Source organism: Choloepus didactylus, chromosome 23, assembly GCF_015220235.1.
Source record: "Choloepus didactylus isolate mChoDid1 chromosome 23, mChoDid1.pri, whole genome shotgun sequence".
Lineage (NCBI taxonomy): Eukaryota > Metazoa > Chordata > Mammalia > Pilosa > Megalonychidae > Choloepus > Choloepus didactylus.
In genome coordinates this window covers 21,026,938-21,048,157 of record NC_051329.1, presented here as the reverse complement: position 1 = coordinate 21,048,157, position 21,220 = coordinate 21,026,938, and the positions used below count along the sequence as shown (strand labels likewise).

Sequence of the window (21,220 nt, the reverse complement as noted above, 5' to 3'; positions counted from 1 at the left end):
TCTGGCGGACATAATACATTCAAACCGGCACAGTATGCTTCATTTTATATGTATTTTCTTATAGAATCTTCACCTTTTTATTTGATAATGCTGAAGGTAGAGGGGTGGTGCATGACCCAAAATGTACATTATCAGGGCTGGTTGGCCCCTCTCTGTGGGCCTCAGTTTCCCCATCCGTACAGGGAGGCACCTGATGATCTTCAGGCTCTAACAATCGGGCTCCCGGTCCAGCCCTGGCAGAGACAGGACCTGGAGTCCTGCCTCTGGCATCTCTGGGATACAGAAGCAAAGAGCCACACATCCTCACAGCCCAAACAGGCGTCACCTCCAGTCCCTCTTTGGCCTTATCCACCCTGCGTCCCAGAATTGCATCGGGCTGGCTGGCTGGTCCCGGGAGCCGTGTGCTGTGCCTCTGGCCTGCCCTCAGCGGCTGCCAGGCTGCCCCCAGCGGCTGCCAGGCTGCCCCCACCCCCTGAAGACCAGGCCATGGTGGCCAAGAGAACAAACCCCCCTCCTCCAGAGTGGCAGCAGGAAGAGAGAAGAAAGAGGATACTCTCCAGCTGGCCCAAGAGACAGATCTCCTTGTGCTCGTCAGCCCTCCAAGAACCCCCGCCCTCCCTCCCTCTCTCGAGGCCTGTCCAGAGGGGCTCGGGATCAGCCAGAAAAGTCAGGCAACTTTTCAGGGCCTAGGAGCCATGGGAGGTGAGGTCTCCAGGACTGGACAGGGGCCAATCCCTGTGGGCTGGGCAGTGCTGAGACCCGCCTCTGTGCTCCATGCCCTATCCATAGCTCCAGACTTTGACCCTGCGTTCCAGTCCCGGCCAGCGGGCAGAGGGCTGAGGACGGGACACCCCAGAACCTGGAGCCACCCCCGAGGAAATAAGACCTGGACCGCAGCCACCACCTCTTTTCTTCAGAAGTTCGGCACGCCAAGGTGAGTGGCGGATGCCCCTTGGAGCTGGGGGGAGGGATGGTGAAAGGCAGCAGGACTCAGTGTCCCCCATGTGTCATATCAGAGCCTGGAGCAGGTGACAGAGGAAAGGACAGAACTAGGCTGGGGCAAACGTCTTGCAGAGACCCTGGCCTTGGAGAAAGGCTGGGACTGCAGATAAGCCTCTCACCTCTCCAAGCCTCAGTCTCCTCATTGAAAATATCAGGTCATGACTCAGCTCTCAAAGGGTTAATTTGAGTATTAAAAGAGATAAGGAATGTAAAATGCTCAGCTCAGAACTGGTCACACAGCAAATACTCAATAAATGATAGTTATTATTATTTGGGGGCAGGACCTGATAACCTGGTTCTCAAGCTTCTGCAGAATGTGTTCCTTTTTAAAGATTAACTCTGAAAATAACTTTATAAGAAGTAGCCATATGGTACAGTCTGGATGAGCTGATGATGTTGATCCAAATAGCTCACCCGTGACTTATTGATTTTCTGGAACTAGTATTCCATGTTCTTTGTTATGCACATGTAGCAATCAAAGGCATAAGCCCCTCAAGTTCCTTTCTAAGGGACAAGAGAGGTTATAAGCAAGCAAATACAAGGTGAAATGGCAACAGGAACTATCAAGTGACAACTTGCTGATGGCTGCCTTAATATTTTTGTGGTACAGTGCAGAAAGCTCAGCTAGAAGCAGTTCAGATCCGAGCTCAATCCACAATGCTGTGTGACCTTGGGAGAGTGACTTCTCCTCTCTGAACTTCAGTCCTGCACCTGTCAGCTAATGGTCCCTACTGCCCATGGCAGCTGTGAGGATTAAGTAAGACCATGTCTGTGCTGCATCTACATGGGCTGACAAGTGGCAGATGGCCAAATATGCTATCATCCTTCCTGCTCTATGCTTCCATAGACATTATAATTATATGCACACAAGAGAGATAAATATAATCTTCCTAGATGCACACTCCAAGCGTGCTTGGTTGGGGTAATGGCATAAAATAGAGAACCGCAGCACAAATAAAAACATCAGCAACAACAAGAAAATGGCTGACTTCACTGAGCTGTGTGCATGGAGTCCAGAGGTTCATTATCCACGTGCATGAATGATTTTACCTGGGGCTGGGCTGTCATCCTACGATCTGGCTCCTGCCACTAATGAGAACCTCATGCATTTATATTGCCATGTACCACATGCACTTACACCCACACCCCCACACACGCACAGTTGCTATAATCAGTATTGAATTTGATTCATATAGTGCCTTTTTTTTTTTTTTTAAGATAATTTGCTTACGATACACACTTTTCCCTTTAGATTCTGTTCCCACCACCAATGCAACAAAAATTCCCATGCAGGGCACTGAAACATTGGTTATTTCTCTTCACCGGCTTTAGCCTCAGATTCCTCGAATGGTGTGATTTGCTCTTGTTGAGGGTAGCAAAGCTTGGTGTTTAAGCACACAGACCTGCCAGTTAAGCAAGCCAGCCTGGGCTTGGGCTCCTAGCTCTGCCACTCCCCATCTGGGTGCCTTGGGAAATGACCTTGACTTGTCTGGACCTCGATTACCTCATCTGTAAAATGGGCATAATGATAATGCATAGGGTTGCTATGAAGACTAAACTAGATAATGCTGTAAAGTTCTTAGCACAACGACCTACGCATGCTAGCAGTTAAAAAAAAATAGCAGCTGCTACTGTTACTGTTATTTCCATGTTGCTAGTTCTTTCCTGACTCAACCATTTGATCAGCCTCCATATTCCTGACTTGCACAGAGACTTTTTCATCTCAAGACCCTACAAAACCTTTTATCACAGCTGCAAGACTGGCTGAGCTGCTCCCCTTCTCCGGGCCTCAGTTTCCCCTTCTGTATAATTATGTCTAGCCCATTTAAAGTTTTACACACTGGAGACATTGAGTCCCACACTGTGTTTGTTGCTATTACCCTGGTCAGGGGTTCCGGAAGTTGCCACCATGCTGTGGGTTCTCCCACACGTCCTTCTGCCAGGTGTGTGCCAGCCGTCCTGACCAGATGCTTGGGCTCTGGTCTAAACCAGCCTTGTTTTTGAAGAGGTGCCATGGGATGGTCTACTTTGGTTCAAAGTCACCATCTCTCTGTCCCAAAGTCTCTTACAGAGTTTTCCAAAGCACTCTCTTTCTCGCAGCTCACCCATTTCTATTATATAAGCAGCTATTTTTTCCCCCTCAATCCGTGGCTGGTATTCTAGGCAGTGTGAGACTGTAGAAAGGGCACGGGCCCTGGAGAAGGCGAGCTAGGTTCTCATGCCACCCCTTCTTCCAACTTTGTTATGATGTCCAATAGCTGACCTTGCTCACTCACAGCCTCAGCCCCTCGTCTGTAAACTGGGGACAGTGATCATCACCGCTCTCATCCCGGAGCTCTCAAGCACTTTAGCTGTGTTTTGTTTTGATCCTCGTAAGATTCATTCATTCATTCATTCATTCAGCCCCTGCTATGCGCCGGGCACTGATCTAGGTGCTGGGGATAGAGCAGTGATCACAACAAAAGTCCCTGTCCTCCAGGAGCTAATATTCTGGTGGGGGGACCATGAGGCAGGGAGCTTCATTAGCCCCTAAAAGTTCATGGAAGAGGCAGCTGAGGCTCCATTAGGATGACCGACTTGTCCCAGTTTGCCCAGGACCTTCCTGGTTTTAGTGCTGAAAATCTGCATCCTGGGAGCACCCTCAGTCCCAGGCAAACTGGAGTGGTGGGTCCCCCTAGCTCAGCCGAGCTCAGCGGCTTTCCCAGGGCCACGCAGCTGGTGCAGAGTCAGGCTGTGACCCTGGGTGTCTCCGGCTCTCAGCCTGGGCTGATGCTGTCCCTCCATATGCCATGCTACCTCCTGGATGCATAACAGGGAATTTGGAAAATGCATGAAAGCCCTTCTACTTCTCTGCCTTCTTATCATTAAGGTAAAAAGTGGTCAGCTCTCCAGAGATTATACCTCGATCACTGCAGAGACAGTGTGATGTGGTGGCAGGATCGGAAGGCCCAGAGAGGGGTTGCAACTTAGCCAAGGTCACACAGCAAGCCAGAAGTGAAGCCAGGCCTGACTCTCCCTTCCTCTTTTCTCCTTCTCACGATAGCCCATGTTTTTCCCACTGTTATTTTCAAAGTGCTGGGGGTGGAAGGGGACTATTATTTTTTGAAGCTCTGTGCTTAGGCACCATGCCAGCATCTTTCACCAAGATTGCCATTTAATCCTCATAACGACCTCATGAGATTGGGTTTAGCCCTGTATTACAGAGGAGGAGATCGAGTCCCCTAAGGCAGATCATGGGAGAAGAGAGAGTCGGGGGACACAAGGCATCCCTGAGGGAGATCTGCCTCCCCAGCCGAGCCCAGGCCCACAGCTGGAAGGAGAATCACACAGAGCAACTATGCCTTTCCGTTTGTTGGTTCTGTCCTCGACTTGGCTGCCCAAACCCCAACGGTATCCAGTTCTTGTGAGCTGGAGTCATTTTCCCCCTTTACGAAACTAGGCCATACTGAGAATGCCCAGCCGCTCGGGGCCACAGGCCTGAGTTGCCAGGAGCCGAGGTCCATGGGAGAAGAGTTGTGGGTAAAGAGGAGGGAAAGTTGAATTTGACCCTTCCAGGCACAAAAAGTCCTGTTGTTCTGCCTCAGCAGGAGCTGCAGAACGTTTCCCTGCTGTGCTGGCCCCAGCAGCTTCAATGTCAAAAGATGCTAGGCTTTCTAACCTCGAGGGCCAGACAGCCCAGCACCCTAGGGCCGGCCGTGAGGGGGTACACTGGAAGATCTGGGGTCTGAGGTCAGACATTGCGTCAGCCAGCCTTGCACGTAGTAGGTGTGCATTTATTGCAATAAATGGGTGTTGAATTTATGTGAATTGCAATTAAGTCCCAGTAGCGCCACTTACTGGCTGTGTGACCTCGGGCAAGTCACTTTACTTCTCTGGGCCTCAGTTTCCTTATCTGTTAAATGGGGGCAGTAATACTCATGGAAATGTTGGGAGACTGTTCTAGTTTGCTAATTCTGCCAGAATGCAAAACACCAGAGATGGATTGGCTTTTATAAAACAGAGTTTATTTGGTTACATAGTTACAGTCTTAAGGCCATAAAAGTGTCCAAGGTAACATATCAGCAACTGGGTACCTTCACTGAAGGATGGCCAAGGGTGTCTGGAACACCTCTGTTAGCTGGGAAAGCACGTGGCTGGTGTCTGCTCCAAAGTTCTGGTTTCAAAATGGCTTTCTCCCAGGACATTCCTCTCTAGGCTGCTATTCCTCAAAAATCTCACTCTTAGTTGCTCTTGGGGTGTTTGTCCTCTCTTAGTCTCTCCAGAGCAAGAGTCTGCTTTTGACAACCATCTTCAAACTGTCTCTCATCTGCAGCTACTCTCTCAGCTCCTGTGCATTCTTCAAAGTGCCCCTCTTGGCTGTAGCTCCTCTTCAAAATGTCACTCTCAGCTGCACTGAGTTCCTTCTGTTTGTCAGCTCATTTACATGGCTCCAGTGATTTAATTTAGACCCACCCTAAATGGGTGGGGTAACACCTCCATGGAAATTATCCAATCAGAGTCATCACCCACAGTTGGGTGGGGCACATCTCCACAGAAACACTCAAAGAATTACAATCTAATCAACACTGGTATGTCTGCCCACACAAGATTACATCAAAGATAATGGCATTTTGGGGGACCTAATAAATTCAAAACAGCACAGAGACCTACATGAAATGATGCATGTGAAGCACCTACACATTCATGAACCATGAATGTCAGTAAGTCACTTGTTTTGCACCAGGCACTGGGTTAAGGTTTTTACAATTGCTGTCTTGCTAAGTCTCCCATCTGCCTTCTGAGGGATGAGTTATTTTTCCCATTTTACAGAAGTTGAGCCTCAGGAAGCATCTTGACCCAGGTCAATGACTGGTAGGTGGCAGAACTGAGATCTGAGATTTGAAGCCGTTGTTCCAACCACCAGACTACCCAGCCTAGAGCTGGCCAGGCACCCCGCTAGGCTCTTTTATATTTTCACCTGGGGAAGGGGTGTCCATGGAGGCTCCTAGTGAAAGCTGCATTACTTACCAGCTGTGTGACCTTGGGCAAGTGGCTTTCCTTCTCTGTGCCTCAGTTTTTCTATCTGTGAAGTGGGGCAGTTGATAATCCCTATCTCCTGGGTTGTTGTGAGGATCAAATATTAAAAGAGTGGTGATGATGATGGACATGATGGTGATGATGATGGAGACGATGAAGGAGATGATGATGATGGAGAGGAGGGCAATGACGGTTGCCTTGACCTGTCTTCCCCACAGCTGGTACGATGCGTGTGGTGGTGATCGGAGCAGGGGTCATCGGGCTGTCCACCGCCCTCTGCATCCACGAGCGCTACCATGGAGTCCTGCAGCCTCTGGACGTGACAGTCTATGCAGATCGCTTCACCCCGCTTACCACCACTGACATTGCTGCCGGCCTCTGGCAGCCCTACATCTCCGACCATGGCAACCCACAGGAGACGTGAGTGAGGGTCCCAGAGGGTGGCCCAGGAGCCCGAGGGGCTGAGTCTGCAGAGAGGCTGCTCTCCTCGGGGTTCCTGTCACCAAGACCAAGTCCCCTGCAGAGGCTCTGGCCTGGCCCGACGACACTAAAGGACTTATAAATATTAAGCCCCCACTATGTGTCAGGCACTGAGCTTTGTCTCCAAACTTCCTCAAAACTGGGTGACTGTCAGCACCATATGCACCCAAGAATCTGGAAAACTTCTAAGTGGGTGAATCACTACTGAGATGAATCGAAGAGGTTACAAAGGAAATTATGAACATTTAGAAACAGCCAGCGGCTTCAATAAATGAACACGAATAACAGTTTAAACGATTTAATTCTCCCTCCAATAAATTCCAATTCCAATATTTCTGATCAGTGAGTGGCAATTCAGAAGCCCAGGCCCCTTCCATCTTTCAGCTCTGTCATCCCCCAGCTCTAGGCCGGGTAGTCTGGTGGTTGGAACAATGGCTTCAAATCTCAGATCTCAGTTCTGCCACATTACCTGTCATTGACCTGGGACAAGGGAGAAGAGGAAAGGAAGATGGGAGCAGCAAGTAGGGTGGTGATCACAGTCCCCAAAGCCTTCATTTAAACTCATTGTCTACTCATTAAATGCATGACCCCAAACCAGAAGGTGGGCCCCACATGGCTGTGATGGACCATCCTTTGTTCTCCCTCTTCTCTATTTTATTCACGGTGAAATACCAGGAGACTTGCAGGAACGTGGGACTTTGTGGGAGTGAACGTGGCAGATCTCTGGGCTTGGGACATGTCCTCGCCAGAGGCAAGTGGCAGCCTTCTGGGCACAGCCCCATGCAAGCCGACCCCCTGAGCTTTCTCGCCCAGAAGGAGGTATTAGGTGATCAAGACTCTGGATGTCTCCTTCCAGGGATTGGAATCAGCAGACCTTTGCCCATCTTCTGAGCCACGTCCATTCTCCCCACGCTGAGAAAATGGGCCTGGGCTTAATCTCAGGCTACAATCTCTTCCATGAAGCTGTTCCGGTGAGTGAGGAGTTCCTGGCCCTGAGGGGTGTGGGATGGGGGTTCAGAGCCTTGAGCACGGACAAGAGCTGGGCCTGGAGTCTGCTGAGTACTTTGAGGATTGAGCCTCATAGATAACAGAGTCTTGGGTTTGAAATAGGCTCACTTTAAAGTCTATTTTCACTTTTAAACATTATTTCGGTTTCAAAGGAGTTAATAATAGAGGGGTATATGGGAAAAATGTACCTATTGCAAACTATGGGCTGTAGTTATCAGTAATATCTTAATATTAGTTCATCAACAGTAACAAATGTACCACACCAATCCTAGGGGTCAATAATAGGGGAGGAAAAGGGTCATGGGATGTTTGGGGTTTTCTTTTTTATTTTTATTTCTTTTTCTAGAGTAATGAAAATGTTCCAGAATTGATCATGGTGATGAATGCACAACTATGTGATGATACTGTGAGCCAGTGATTGTATGCTTTGGATGGATTGTATGCTGTGTGAATGTATCTCAATAAAATTGCATCAAAAAAAGACAAAAATAATTTTTGTTTCAAATTTGTTATTAAATTGGCAGAAACCAAAGAATCTGTTGATGAACCGGGGGAACTAGTCTTTAATTGGTATGCAGTGGTGGACACTTGACGCTTAATTCAAAAGGTTTTTTGTGCCCTTGGAGGCCACAGAGCTTTTCAACAAGATGGAAGGAAATACTAATCATAGCAAAAAATTTCTAAAGTCCTTATTTTTGGCCAGGCCCCATCCTAATGACTTTACTGCTGGTGATCCATTTAGCTCTTGCAATAACCAAAAAGTTTCTGTCATTAGCTTCATTTTACAGGTAAGAAAACAGAGGCTCAGAGACGTTGATTCACTTGTCCAAGGTCACACAGCTCTGAAGTGGCAGAGCTGGGATGTGAGCCCAGACCCTCTGTGACCATGTTCTACTATGTGAAGAAGAATAGCCTGACCTTGGGGGTGTACTCAGGTTGCCTGGAGAGGGTGGTCCAGCTCACTGCCCAGAAGCCCTTGCCAGCTCGCCACAGTTTATTCAATACGTAACAGCTGTGAGGCACTGTGCTAAGGGCTTTACCCAGCATCAAGACGTGATTATTAGTTCTATGATATGGACAAGAAAACAGCTCAGAGAATTCAGTTATTCGTTCATGGTACTAAATGATGAAACTGGGGTCTCCACGCAGGTTGTCTGACCCTATGATCTGCTGCCCCCGATTCTCACACTCAGTGACTTTCACTGTCACCCCTTTCTTCCCCTCATTTCTGACCTGCACCGTATCACTTATTCTCACTCTTACTCTTACCCTTGGTATAGTACAGGGGTTAAGAACATGGACTCTGGAGCCAAAGTGTGTGGGTTCAAGTCTCAGCTCCACCATTTACTGGCTGTGTGACCTTAGACAAGTTAATTTACCTCTCTAAGCCTCAATTTGCCTATGTGTAAAATGGGGATAAGAACAGTACCTGCCTGGATGATTGTTGTGAAGATTAAATGAACTGATATAAGTGAAATGCTTGGAGCAGTACCTGACACAGAATAAACACTTTACAAGTCTTTGTTTTTATTGTGGATTTCCACTCATCCCTGTGCCCCATCTTCCTTTCTCTGCAGGACCCTTCTTGGAAGGACACAGTTCTGGGATTCCGGAAGTTGACCCCCAGAGAGCTAGACATGTTCCCTGATTACAGGTAAGGTTATTGTCAAGGGCAAAGGGGCTGAGACCGCACAATTCAGACACATGTGTCCAAATGGCAGCAGGGAATGGAGGCACCAGATTTCCCATCTCACTCCTTGCCTTGAGCCCCTAGCACCCCTGATTTCCTTCAGAGCAGCCACCCACCCACCCAAACTGGGAGTGAGTGCAGGTGCAAGGGGATATGAACTCACAGAATCTCAGAACCTGAAGGGACTTACAAGTCATCAAATGATAATTATAATAGCTGCCATTTATTCAATCTCTTCTATGAGCAAGTACTTTGTTTTTGATTCCCAAGACTTACAACAGCCAAATCCTATTTGTAGATGAGGAAACTGAGCTTCAGAGAGGTTAAATGAACTTCCTAACTTCACATAACCAAGTAGCCAAGTTAGTACTCCAACCACATTTGTGTGACTCCAAAACTCGCCCTTCTTTTCCCTGCAGCCTGATGTATCTCTGGTCTTCTCCTCACCTACCCCATGCAAATGAATCCCCTTTACAAATGCACATCCAATCTCCACGTGCGCATCACAAGGTTAGGGATGGCTTTGTCTAATAGAAAATGTTTCCTTACATTGAGCTGAAAACTTAACCCCTCCCCCCCCCCAGAACTTCCCACAGTGGCCCTGGCTTTAGCCTTTGGTGGTCCACAGAGCGAGACTGATCCCACCTCCATCTGACAGCCTTTAAATATAGCTCTGATTCTGATACTTTATTCCCACCTTTGGCCTGCTGTGAATTTAGCTATGGCTGGTTCAACACAAGCCTGATCCTGGAGGGGAAGTGCTATCTGCAGTGGCTGACTGAAAGGTGAGTTTTTAAGCTTCAGCTGGAGGAAAGCATCTCTCAGGGACAAGGTTGTAGTAGACAATTGGTCATGAGATTCCTCTCTGAATTAACCAACCCCAAAGGTGACCAAAACCCTTAGGCTGGTGGGATCTATCCTTGGTCCTGAGGTCCACAGTGCACTAAGACCATGTTTCCCACACCTGGCTGGACATCAGAAGCACCTGGGTAACTTTTAACATGTGATCATTATTAGCAACCTCACTAAAATCTCTTACTGCTTGTGTAATAGTTTTAAATGTATTCTCTTAAGTTTTCTATATATACTCACATTATCTGCAAAGCATAGATTATCTTTTTTTTTTATTCTTCACTTTTTTTTTCTTGTCTAACTGCTTTGGCCAGTTTCTCCAAAGCAACATTAACTAATAGTGATAGTGGAAGCCACTGTTGTGTTCCTGACTTTAACGGGGATCCTGTAGTGTTCCACCTTAAGCAAACACTAGCTTGAGAGATTCATTTACATTTAAATTCAAATATGTTCATATTAAGGAAGATTCCATAAGTTCCCTATATATCACTTACTTATAAAACTTAACAATCTGGAATGGATGGTAGCTTTTACTAAATTTACTTGGGAAGTTTTTAAAAATATAGATTTCAGGACTCCACTTAAGCCTGCTGAATCAGATCCTCTGGGGTGGGGTTCAGGAATTTATACTTCAAGTAGCTCTGGGAGTAAGTGTAATTATCAGCCAGGTTTGGGAAACGGCTGTCCTAAGGCATGGTTATTTGCGACACTGGGCCCTTGGGACATGTATGACTTCTGTCTAGCATTTTCCAGGAAAGAACGCTCCCAGTTTTACTTCTCCATCTTGAGGAAATGATGCAGATGAAATAGTCCTGAGATTATGCTTCAGTGTTTACATGGCTTATTTCCTGTCCTTTTGATGTTTCTACTATTTGTCCAATAGTGAGCAATATTTTTCCTCTGGGACATTTAGAGGGAGGGCCAGCCCACCTCCCTCCTCATGCCCTGCTTCCAACAAAGAGGCAGTCGACCTTGGTCTGACCTTGCCCCACCCCCCCCGCCCCAGCCTGCATCTCTTCCCCTTGACGTTTCAAGGGAACGTGGCAGTAGGAGACCTGGGTTGAGTCCCAACCCCATCACCAATGCAATCTATGACCTTGAGCATCTCCCTGGGGGCCCTCCCCCACCCCCATCTGCCTGATGAGGGGCTTGGGCCATCTCAAGTTTCCCAGGGGACATTTGATGCCCTGCTAGTCCAGCAAGATGGTCACGAATGAATTTGACCACACAGCCACCTCAAGGAGTATCCCACGGGAATGGAGTCCACGGAAGGTTCTTGGGGCTTTCCCCCTCATGCCATCCTCTTGGAGGGAGAAAGTTGGGGCAGAGAACTGGATACCAGGTTTTTTGACATGTCTGATCATCCCAGGTTAACTGAAAGGGGAGTGAAATTCTTCCAGCGGAAGGTGGAGTCTTTTGAGGAGGTGAGCTGCAGGGCTGGAGGGGATAGATCTGGGGTGTGGGAGAAGAGGGGAGGTCTCCGCTTCCTGCAGCTGGGTTTGGGGTCCCCTTCTTAGGCTCCCGGGGTCCCTTTTAGACCTATCCCAGGCTTGGGGCTTCTCTCAATCCCGGGAGCCCTCAGATAGTCAGAGGGAAGAAACCTCTGCCTTGGTGTTGGTGGTGGGAGTGAAGGAAACTTGGGATCTAGTGGCCAGCAGGGAACAGTTTATATCTAAGCCTCGATGAGTTTTAGGGCTAGAGAGATGGCTGCCTCTTCCCAGTGTCAGCTGTACTCCCACCCTCAAGTTCTGGACACTTAGTTGCTTCCTATAGACATCTGGGTTGATGTTCCTGCAAAGTCCAAGCCCTCAGGTGACTCGGATGATGGCAACAGCAGCTACTGATATCAGGCATTGCTGCAAACGAAGAGCTTTACTATGCTGTGTGGTTCATTCGCAGCATCTAGAATAAAGCTTGATGCGTGGAAAGCTCTCAGTCCTTGCAGCTGCTGGTATAATTGATATAATAAGCACCTGCTCTGTTAGGCCCTGATGTTCACTCCATACATAATTGATACAGACACAGTCCTTGTCCTCAGGGAGTTAAGCGTTCCCTGCAGCAAACACTGACTCACAAATAATAATGATGTGTTGTGAGCTGTGTACCCCATGACTGACCTGTGTGGGGAGTCACGGGCTGTGCTGGGGAGTTAGGTACCCATAAGGCTACATCCTGGAACCATCGAGTATGCCACATGTGCACAGAGCTAGATCCACCACTCCTGCAAATGTCTTAGCAGCATGGAAGGCAAGAGAATGAAGAAAAGAATCAGAAGGAGGAAGAGAACAATCTCTTTCCTTTCTGAGTTCTTCTGGGAGGTTCTAAGAAGGTCTACCCCAATTAATGACACTGAACCTTCCTCAATACCCCTTTCTGAGCACTTTTATATCCAGGGGCTCATTGGATCCCCCCAACAGCCCATGAACAGGCTTTACCAGCCGCCTTTGACAGCTGAGAGAGCTGAGGCTCAGGGAGGGGAAGGGGTTTTTCTGAGGTTGCAGAGAGGGTAAATGGCAGAGCAGAGATTTGGAGCCAGGCCCCTCTGATTCCTCGTGAGACTCTTTCCCGTGGTTTCACAGGAAGCAGAGAGCCATGGGGTGGAAAGAGGGGGGCGGGAAGGGGCAAGAGATTCCATGATCCTCAGCTGCGGCACCCCCGCCTGCCGTGTCGGTTGCTGCCAGGTGGCAAGAGGAGGCGCCGATGTGATTATCAACTGCACCGGGGTGTGGGCCGGGGCGCTGCAGCCGGACCCCTTGCTGCAGCCAGGCCGGGGACAGATCATTAAGGTGAGTCCGAGTGTGGGGGGTGCGACCCCCAGCCTCTGTTGGCAGGAAGATTGTTGCTGTGTGCTTATTTCATCCCCAAAGATCGCAGACAAACCAGGCACGTCTATTGGAAGACACCCCCCTACCCGCTGCCCGGACTTTGGTGGATTGACATGTTAAAGAAACAAGAAGGACCAACAGAACACCCCCAAACTACCTCTTTGGGGGTTTCTTCTTAATTGCAAAGCATGCGTGTTATGTTTGTACATATGCAGGAGCAGCGTATGCCTGTATTCTAATAAAAGTAGCGAACATTTATGGAGTATTTACTAAGTGCCCGGCCCAGGCCCGACACTTTATGGTGTTGATTAATTGAATCCTTACCACAGACCTTTGAGATGGGTTCTGTCATGATGACCACTGTGGAAACTGAGGCACAGAGGGGTCAAGTAACTTGCACAAATTCACACAGTAGTCAGCAGGGGAATTGGGATTAGAACCCAGGCCAGCTGGCCTAAGAGCCTGTGTGTGTAACCTTCACTCCCCACTGCCTCTCACTGGGTACGTGTACATGGGTGTGAGCGTACGCCTATGTGTGGGCACTTGTGTGAATAATATGGATGTGCATTCATGCTGTGCATGCTTGTGTGCTTATGTATGTGTAGTGGAGTGTGTGTGTTCCCAATGTGGGTGTGTATACGTGTTTACATGTGTGTGCTGGAGCTTTCCTGTAGACATGTGAGTGGGAATGCGTGATGCTTCGGGGAGCCGGGGTGGTTCTCAATGGAGAAGGCCTTCCTTGCAAGAGGCAAGCAGCCAGGTGCAGACACAGGGCATGCTGGAGGGTCTTGGGAGGATTAAGGAATCTGGTTTTGCCACTCTTGTTAGAAAAGCTGGTCACGGAGGGGAGCCAGGGCAGGGGAGCCCACTGGCCCAACTTCCCTGACATTACCTCTCTATCCTGAATCAACAGGTCGATGCTCCTTGGATGAAGCACTTCATTATCACCCATGACCTAGAGAGCGGCATCTACAAATCACCGTACATCATCCCAGGGTAAAACGCTGGCCGTCCTAGGGCAGAAGAGGGGGCATCTTCATGCTCTCTTTATGCCCCTGTTGCCCTCTCTGGACCCGTTGCCCAGTCCCTTTGTTTTTGTTTTTTTTTTTCCCTTTCAATGTTTTGGGGGTGAGATTGTGCCATTAAATCCCTGGGAAGGCAGCACGCAGCCTTGATCAGACTCTATGTTGAATATGCTTTGGATGACAGTAGTGGTGATATGGGAGACAACAGTTGTAAAGGTGATGGCAGTGACACTAGAAGTGGTGTGAATGTCAATAACAGGAGTGGTGACGGGAATGGTGATTGAGTTTGGTGATGATAACGGTGGAGGTGATATTAGTGACGGTGGTGGTGTTGATGGAATGCCAATATTTTTGATTATGGAACTGCAGCAGTAGAGATGGTATTGTTATTGATGGGGAAGATGATATTGATGGGGTGGTGACTCGGGTAAGGATGGTAGAGGGGCGATGCTGATAATGGTGGTGAGTTGGTTCGGTGGTTGATGCACAGGTCAGTGTTGATGATGGTGGTAACGGAGTGGGGATGGTAGTTGGTGTTGAGAGAGATGATACTATCAGTTTAATGGGACGGCAGAGATGACAACATCAATGACAATGTTAATGGTGGTGGTGGAAATGCTGATTGAAGTTGATGGTGGTGACATGTTAATGGTGGTAGTGAAGACAGTCATGGAGATGATGTTGATGGAGATGACAATCGTGATGTTGATGTTCCTGATGGTAGAGATGATGGTTGGTGTTGAGGTGATGACAATGGCAATTGCAGAGGTGATGACGGTGTTAGCAGTGGTGACAATGTTGATAGTTGTAGTGATTTGGGCACAGATGGTGGTAAGGGTGAGTATGGTGATGATTCTCCTTTTCTCAAAGGCTTTGCTTTCCCTCATCCCTGATCCTCCTCACTTTTATCTAGAATCCAGGGAGTGACTCTTGGAGGGATCTTCCAGCTGGGGAACTGGAGAGAGGTAAACAATATCCAAGACCACAACACCATTTGGAAAGGCTGCTGCAGACTGGAGCCCACGCTGAAGGTAAGGTGGTGGTGGGGTTATTAGGACCCGAGACAAATGTGCTGGCAGCTTAGTCATGAGGATACGTGATGACGGGAAGATACCACCACCGGGATAAATTAAGTCCAGCCAGGGACTGTGGAATACACCAGAATTTGGCATTGTACAGGGGCATCCCTGCTGTGGGCTGATGAAAGCTTCCTGGCCATGGCCAAGAGTTGCTCTCTCTTGATGTGATCTCCCAGAAACACCTTAGTCTAGCTTCACAAGGAGCAAATGTATTTGTTGCAGAAATCTCTGTTTTCCCATTTGTCTGCTGGTAGTGATGACAATAGTGATGATGATGAAGGTAGGGGTGGAAGTGGTGGTTGGTGTTGATGGTGATGGAAATATTGAGGATGGTGGTAACAATGGTGATGGGTGGTGACCATTTCTAATATCATAGTGGTGGCTGATAGAGGTGGCTGAGGAAGATGAAGTAGGTGATAGACTTGGTGGTAAGTGGTAGTGAAGATGGTGATGACATTGGTAGTTGATAAAGGTGGTGTTCTAGTTTGCTAATGCTGCCAGAATGCAAAACATCAGAGATGGATTGGCTTTTATAAAAGAGGGTTTATTTGGTTACATAGTTACATTCTAAAGCCATAAAGTGTCCAAGGTAACACATCAGCAATCGGGTACCTTCACTGGAGGATGGCCAATGGTGTCCGGAAAACCTCTGTTAGCTGGAAAGGCACGTGGCTGGTGTCTGCTCCAAAGCTGTGGTTTCAAAATGGCTTTCCCCCAGGACGTTCCCCTCTAGGCTGCAGTTCCTCAAAAATGTCACTCTTAGTTGCACTTGGGGTATTTGTCCTCTCTTAGCTTCTCCAGAGCAAGAGTCTGCTTTCAACGGCTGTCTTCAAACTCTCTCTCATCTGCAGCTCCTGTGCTTTCTTCAGTGTCCCTCTTGGCTGTAGCTCCTCTCCAAAACATCACTCACAGGTGCACTGAGTTCCCTCTGTCCATCTGCTCATTTATATGGCTCCACTGATCAAGGCCCACCCTGAATGGGTGGGGCCACGCCTCCATGGAAATATCCAATCAGAGTCATCACCCACAGCTGGGTGGGGCGCATCTCCAAAGAAACACTCAAGGAAATCTAATCAACACTGATATGTCTGCCCACACAAGATTACATCAAAGATAATGGCGTTTGGGGGACACAATACATTCAAACTGGCACAGGTGGTGATAATGGTAGTGGTGATTAATGAAGTTTACTGTGATGATGTCATTGGTCATGCTGGTAGTGAGCTGCCAAAAGCTAACTCCCTCCCTAAAAATGGCAGCAGCAAAAAACAAAACAAAACAAAACAAAAAGAAAACACCAGAGATGATTTGCCAACACTTTTCTTTCTAGGATGCAAAAATTATTGGTGAATGGACTGGCTTCCGACCGGTACGCCCCCAGATTCGGCTAGAAAGAGAACAGCTTCACTTTGGACCTTCAGTGACAGAGGTATGCTCTCCTGACCAGGAAAGCCATGCCCTCCCTCTCCCATTCGCACTCCTAAGATCTCTTTGGGAATTCCAAGGAACAACCATGCCAAGGAACAGTATCCTCACAGCCTCCCTAGTAGGCAGGGGCAGTGGTGGCTAATATTCCCTCTTCTATAAATGGGGACAAGTGAAGACAATGATGGTGTAGGACCTCCTCAAGGTGACAGAGAAGGCAGTGCCTTGGTTTGCTAAAGCCTGTGGTTGAGTAGAAGGAAAACAGGTACTTACTGAGCATCTAATTTGTGCCAGACACTGCGGCAAGCCCATGACACAAATTACCTTGTTGAATCTCGCCTACAGCTCTTTGGGTTAGGGACTGTTCTCCCCATGCTTCAGAAGAGCAAACCGGGGCTCCAAGGGGTAGTCACTTGTCTAAGTCAGACCACCGACAAGGGGCAGGGCTGGGATGAAATGTTAACCCTACTCTTGCTGACTCCAAAGCCATTTCCTGGATGCCTATTTTGTGGCTGCCCCATCAGCCCTCTGGATTAGGAACTGGGCTTGCTGAAACCATGGAAGTTGTCCCAGGTTGAAGAAACTGACCTAAGTAGATGGTGGCTGGGTTCCCACTAGGAAAGATCACCCTTCCTCCATGATCCAAGCTGTATGGAGATGTAGGGTGTGTGTGTGTGTGTGTGTGTGTGTGCAGAGGGGTCAGTAATGGACAGTTACATATGAGGTTTAACTCCATGCTCATGGTTTTAGCTTTGAAGGTGCCCTCAGAAATCTTGCCCTTGTCCTCAGGAAGAATTAACCCATTAACCAGAGTGTACCCATCTGATCCCCCTGATTCTCCTGAGGTGGGTAGGAGGGTCCATCTATTAGCACAGGAGGTTTGTCAGTTCAGAGTGGGCTGGGAACAAGGAGGGTGATTTGGGGAACTCCAAATAATATGATGTGGGGAAAATCGCTGACCTCGGTTCTAGATGTGATTCTACTTTTCCATGCTGAGTGTACTAAAACAGGCCTATCTCCTAAGCAGAAGAGGAGGGTCTGGGTGGTTGTCATCTAGTCCCCAAACAATCCCCCTTACTGCTGTTCCAGGGGAGCCAGCAGAAACTCAGGGTGGTGTCTGGCTTTGCCCGGGACTCTCAGGAAGCTTCTGAGTCTTCCAGAGCAGAAAAGCTCCCTCTACCCCATCCCACTGTCCCTCAGTGACCTGGCCAACTTCACTCTTGCCCCTTGCAGGTCATCCACAACTATGGCCATGGAGGCTACGGGCTCACCATCCACTGGGGCTGTGCCCTGGAGGCAGCAAAGCTCTTTGGGAAAATCCTGGAAGAAAGGAAGTTGTCCAGAATGCCACCATCTCATCTCTGAAGAGTCCAGTGAACTCCACCTCCCCAAAAAGAATCCTTGCTCCTCTCTGCCAACTAATCAGTGTGCTCCCCTATAAGCTGTCGCTTAACCCCCACCCACCCCCAGCTCCTTTTTTGCAAGAAGCTTGAGATGAGAGGAAACCATGAAGTCACCTTACAGAGGAAAGCCTGGGGTCTTTCCATCTTCTCCAGAATGGACCACACCCCAGCCAGTCCCGACATGATGGAGAGCAAGTGGGGGCTCTTACTCCATGAGATCTCAGAAGGAAGGAGAGCTCAGAAAATCAAAGAGGCACACTGCCCAGAGCCACAGAAAACAGAAATCGTTGAGGCTAAGTAACTTGATTACAAGTCACACGAACACATTAAACGTTCTGAAAACTCCTGCAGTGAATACATCTAGCTAACGTCGTTTAACCCAGTGCTTCCTAAACCTACCTGGCTTCGGAAACCTTTTGTCAGGTGCACCAATGATGCATCGGAACACACTTTAGGAAACACTGTAACAGCTATGTTGTAGGAAGTTCTATGTAGAATTGGAGGGTGAAGTAGGCAGAAAAGGCTTTGAACTGGTAACACTTGGTGCCTCTTCCGTGTCTGGGAGTCCAGTTGGCATCAGCTGCTCGTTGAGTGGCCCCATGGCCACCATGGAACCCTTGAGGAGGGGCCATTGGAGGGAAAATCCCACAAGGAGCCCATTTATAGAGAACTAGAGTCACCAAGCACACTCCTTATTCTTGAGGCACGATTTAACGTCTCTCTTATCTTCTGATGGTCACCCTCTGAGATGGCAAACAGACTCCCAGATGTTTTCGAAAGCCTTAAATGAGCCTAGAAGACACCTCTGCTTTCCCACTCAGCCTTTTCTTCTGTCTGGGTTTCTATGAAAGGCCAAAACCTAGAGGGTTTCACACATCTTGGGCAAGAGATCTCTGCTGTGAAGAGGCCTCTGTTGGCCCATTCTTTGCCATCCATGCTTATGCCATCTCATGTGATGGTTTATTCATGACACAGCTGCCGTGATGCTGGCGGGCTCTAAGCTAGGTCTGATGAGAGAACCAAGATCTTAAAAGATAATGTCCTAAGAAAAGTAATGATACTTGTAATAATTATAATAGTAATTATTGTCATTATAATAACTAACATTCATTGCATTCTTACTTGGTACCAGGCTCTGTGTTAGACTCTTGCACACAGTACTCATCTAATCTTCACAAAAGCCCCATAAGGCAGCTATTCTCTCAATTTCAGAGGTGAGGAGAGCAAGGCAGAGAGGGCAACAGATAGGAAGGGGGTAGAACGGAGATTCTGGGCCAGAAATGATAGGATGCCAGTGCCTCACTTCCAACCCGAGTCCCACACTGAGGGGAGAAGGCTGTTCTGAAGGAATTGGTTGGGCCTCTTTCCCAGCTTTCTCTCAAACACAAGCAGAGGAACCAGCTCTCTCCTCCTCAAAGCCACATTTGTGCCAAGACTAGGGGGCTCTCACCAGGCTGCCAGGTGAGAGTGAGGTCCAGACCCCTGGACCTTAGAGTGGGACACAGTGTTTCATTTGTGACCAAAATGATTTCTATATCCTCCCCAGGGAAAGTGACCCCTGCCGGTCAAGGCTAGTTATCAACAGGAAATCATTAGGGCTCGGTACTCGGTGAACTCACAAAATATATAGGGCCAAGAAAGTCCATTTTCAGACCTGCAGTGACCATCCCGTTCTTTTTATAAATGGTAAGAACCTCTTTGAAATGTGGCTTCCTCTTGACTCTGCCCTGAAATTCAGAATTTAAACGGCATGGGGGAATTCTGCAACACACGTGGCTCTGTAGAAGATTTTACAGTGATTCATTCCTTTGCTTTCCCTTTACCTAACTCTCCTTATTCTTCCTTGAAGCAGATCTGCAACCACATTTTTAATGAATTCTTATCAGTTTGATGAATTTAGAAGAGACTTTTTTTTTTTTTTTCCCATTGAATTGTTTTGGCCCCTTCATTGAAAGTCAATTGACCATAAATGTATGAGTTTAGTTCTGGGCTCTCGATTCTATTCCATTGATCTATATGCCTATATTTATGCAGTGCCACACTTGATTATTTTAGCTTTGCAGCAAGTTTTGAAATCAGGAAAGTGTGAGTCCTCCAACTTTGTTCTTTTTCAAGATTGTTTTGGCTATTCTGGGTCCTTTGCATTTTCATGTGAATTTTCAGCTTGCCAATTTCTGCAAAAACCCCAGCTGGGGTTTTGAAAGGGAAAGTATTGAATCTATAGCTCAATTTGAGGAGTTTTGACATGTTAACCACATTAAGTCTTTCAACCCACGAACATGGAATCTCTCTCCATTTATTTAGATCTTTGATAATTTCTTTTTGCCATATATTTCAGTTTTCAATGTGTAAATCTTGTACTTCTTTTTGTTAAATTTATTCCGAAGTCTTTTATTCTTTTTGATGCTGCTGTGAACGGAATTGTTTTCTTATTAATGAATTTAGAAAGTGCTCTGTTCTCTGGTATGATGGGAGGAGGGGTATTTGAAGTGATTTGCCAAATATTTGTCAATGATCATTTGTGACGTTTATGGGTGCTCACGTGTCAAAGAATTAGCATACCATAAAGTACCACCAGTCACCAAAACTGGACTGAAACCATTGAATCTCTGAAGAGTCAGAGGTGCTTTAGGATGCTCAGACCCGGGAACCCTATATACTCTCTGTATCAATCCCTTAGTGCTTATATCACACTGCATTGCACTAATCTGTTTATGCCTGTCCCCCTTGCACGCACACACATGCACTGTTAGTGCATGAAGATTAGCTTTGTGCATCCTCAGTGTTGAATATCACACCGGCACATGAATATACCCTGCATACTTACCATATGCCATGACGTGGCCCATAATAGAGAGTTTGCATGTATGTCACCGTGGGTTCCAGACATCCCACCAATTGTCTGGGCCATCGTGCTGAAAGGACAGGCCTAAGATGCCATGTCTTGACTCTAGCCCTCCCTGACCCAACTTAATTAGACCAGGATGGAAACCAACACCAAAGTGGGTCCATCAGCTTCCCCTCCTGAGAATTTGCAAGTGGGACACCGAACAGCTGAGGAATATGTTTGCAGAGCTGAGTTCTAAGGCCATGGAACCACAGTGAGCCCAAGCCATATATATGGACATGAGAGAGCAGCAGCCACGAGGAGACAGAAGAAAGCCAGGCTGCAGAGAGGAGTAGAAACAGGATCCCAGATCCCAGATCACAGAGAGGGTGCTGCTTTGGGCTCTAGGGGCTCCCCAGTTTCCTGTCCATTGCAGGAGACCAGATCTCTCTATCCTTCCAGAGGCTGCAAACTGGAAGTCCATCAACCACAGCTGGCTTGCAGATGAATTTTATCTGGCTATATATCATTTAAACATTTTTTATCTAACATACTGAAATTGAGAGGTTCTCATAAAAATCCAGTTTT

General features: G+C 47.7%; 1 protein-coding gene across 1 annotated transcript; it reads left to right on the top strand.

Annotated features, from left to right (window-relative positions):
- The first annotated feature begins 813 nt into the window (after positions 1-813).
- On the top strand, positions 814-20,180 carry DAO (D-amino acid oxidase). The gene is made up of 11 exons (XM_037817346.1): positions 814-934; positions 6,237-6,438; positions 7,355-7,469; positions 9,084-9,160; positions 9,916-9,981; positions 11,418-11,472; positions 12,730-12,834; positions 13,787-13,869; positions 14,812-14,929; positions 16,308-16,406; positions 17,636-20,180. Exons 2-11 carry the CDS (start codon positions 6,245-6,247, stop codon positions 17,765-17,767), a joined length of 1,044 nt encoding a protein of 347 aa, XP_037673274.1. The 5' UTR covers positions 814-934; positions 6,237-6,244; the 3' UTR covers positions 17,768-20,180.
- Positions 20,181-21,220: the final 1,040 nt, after the last annotated feature.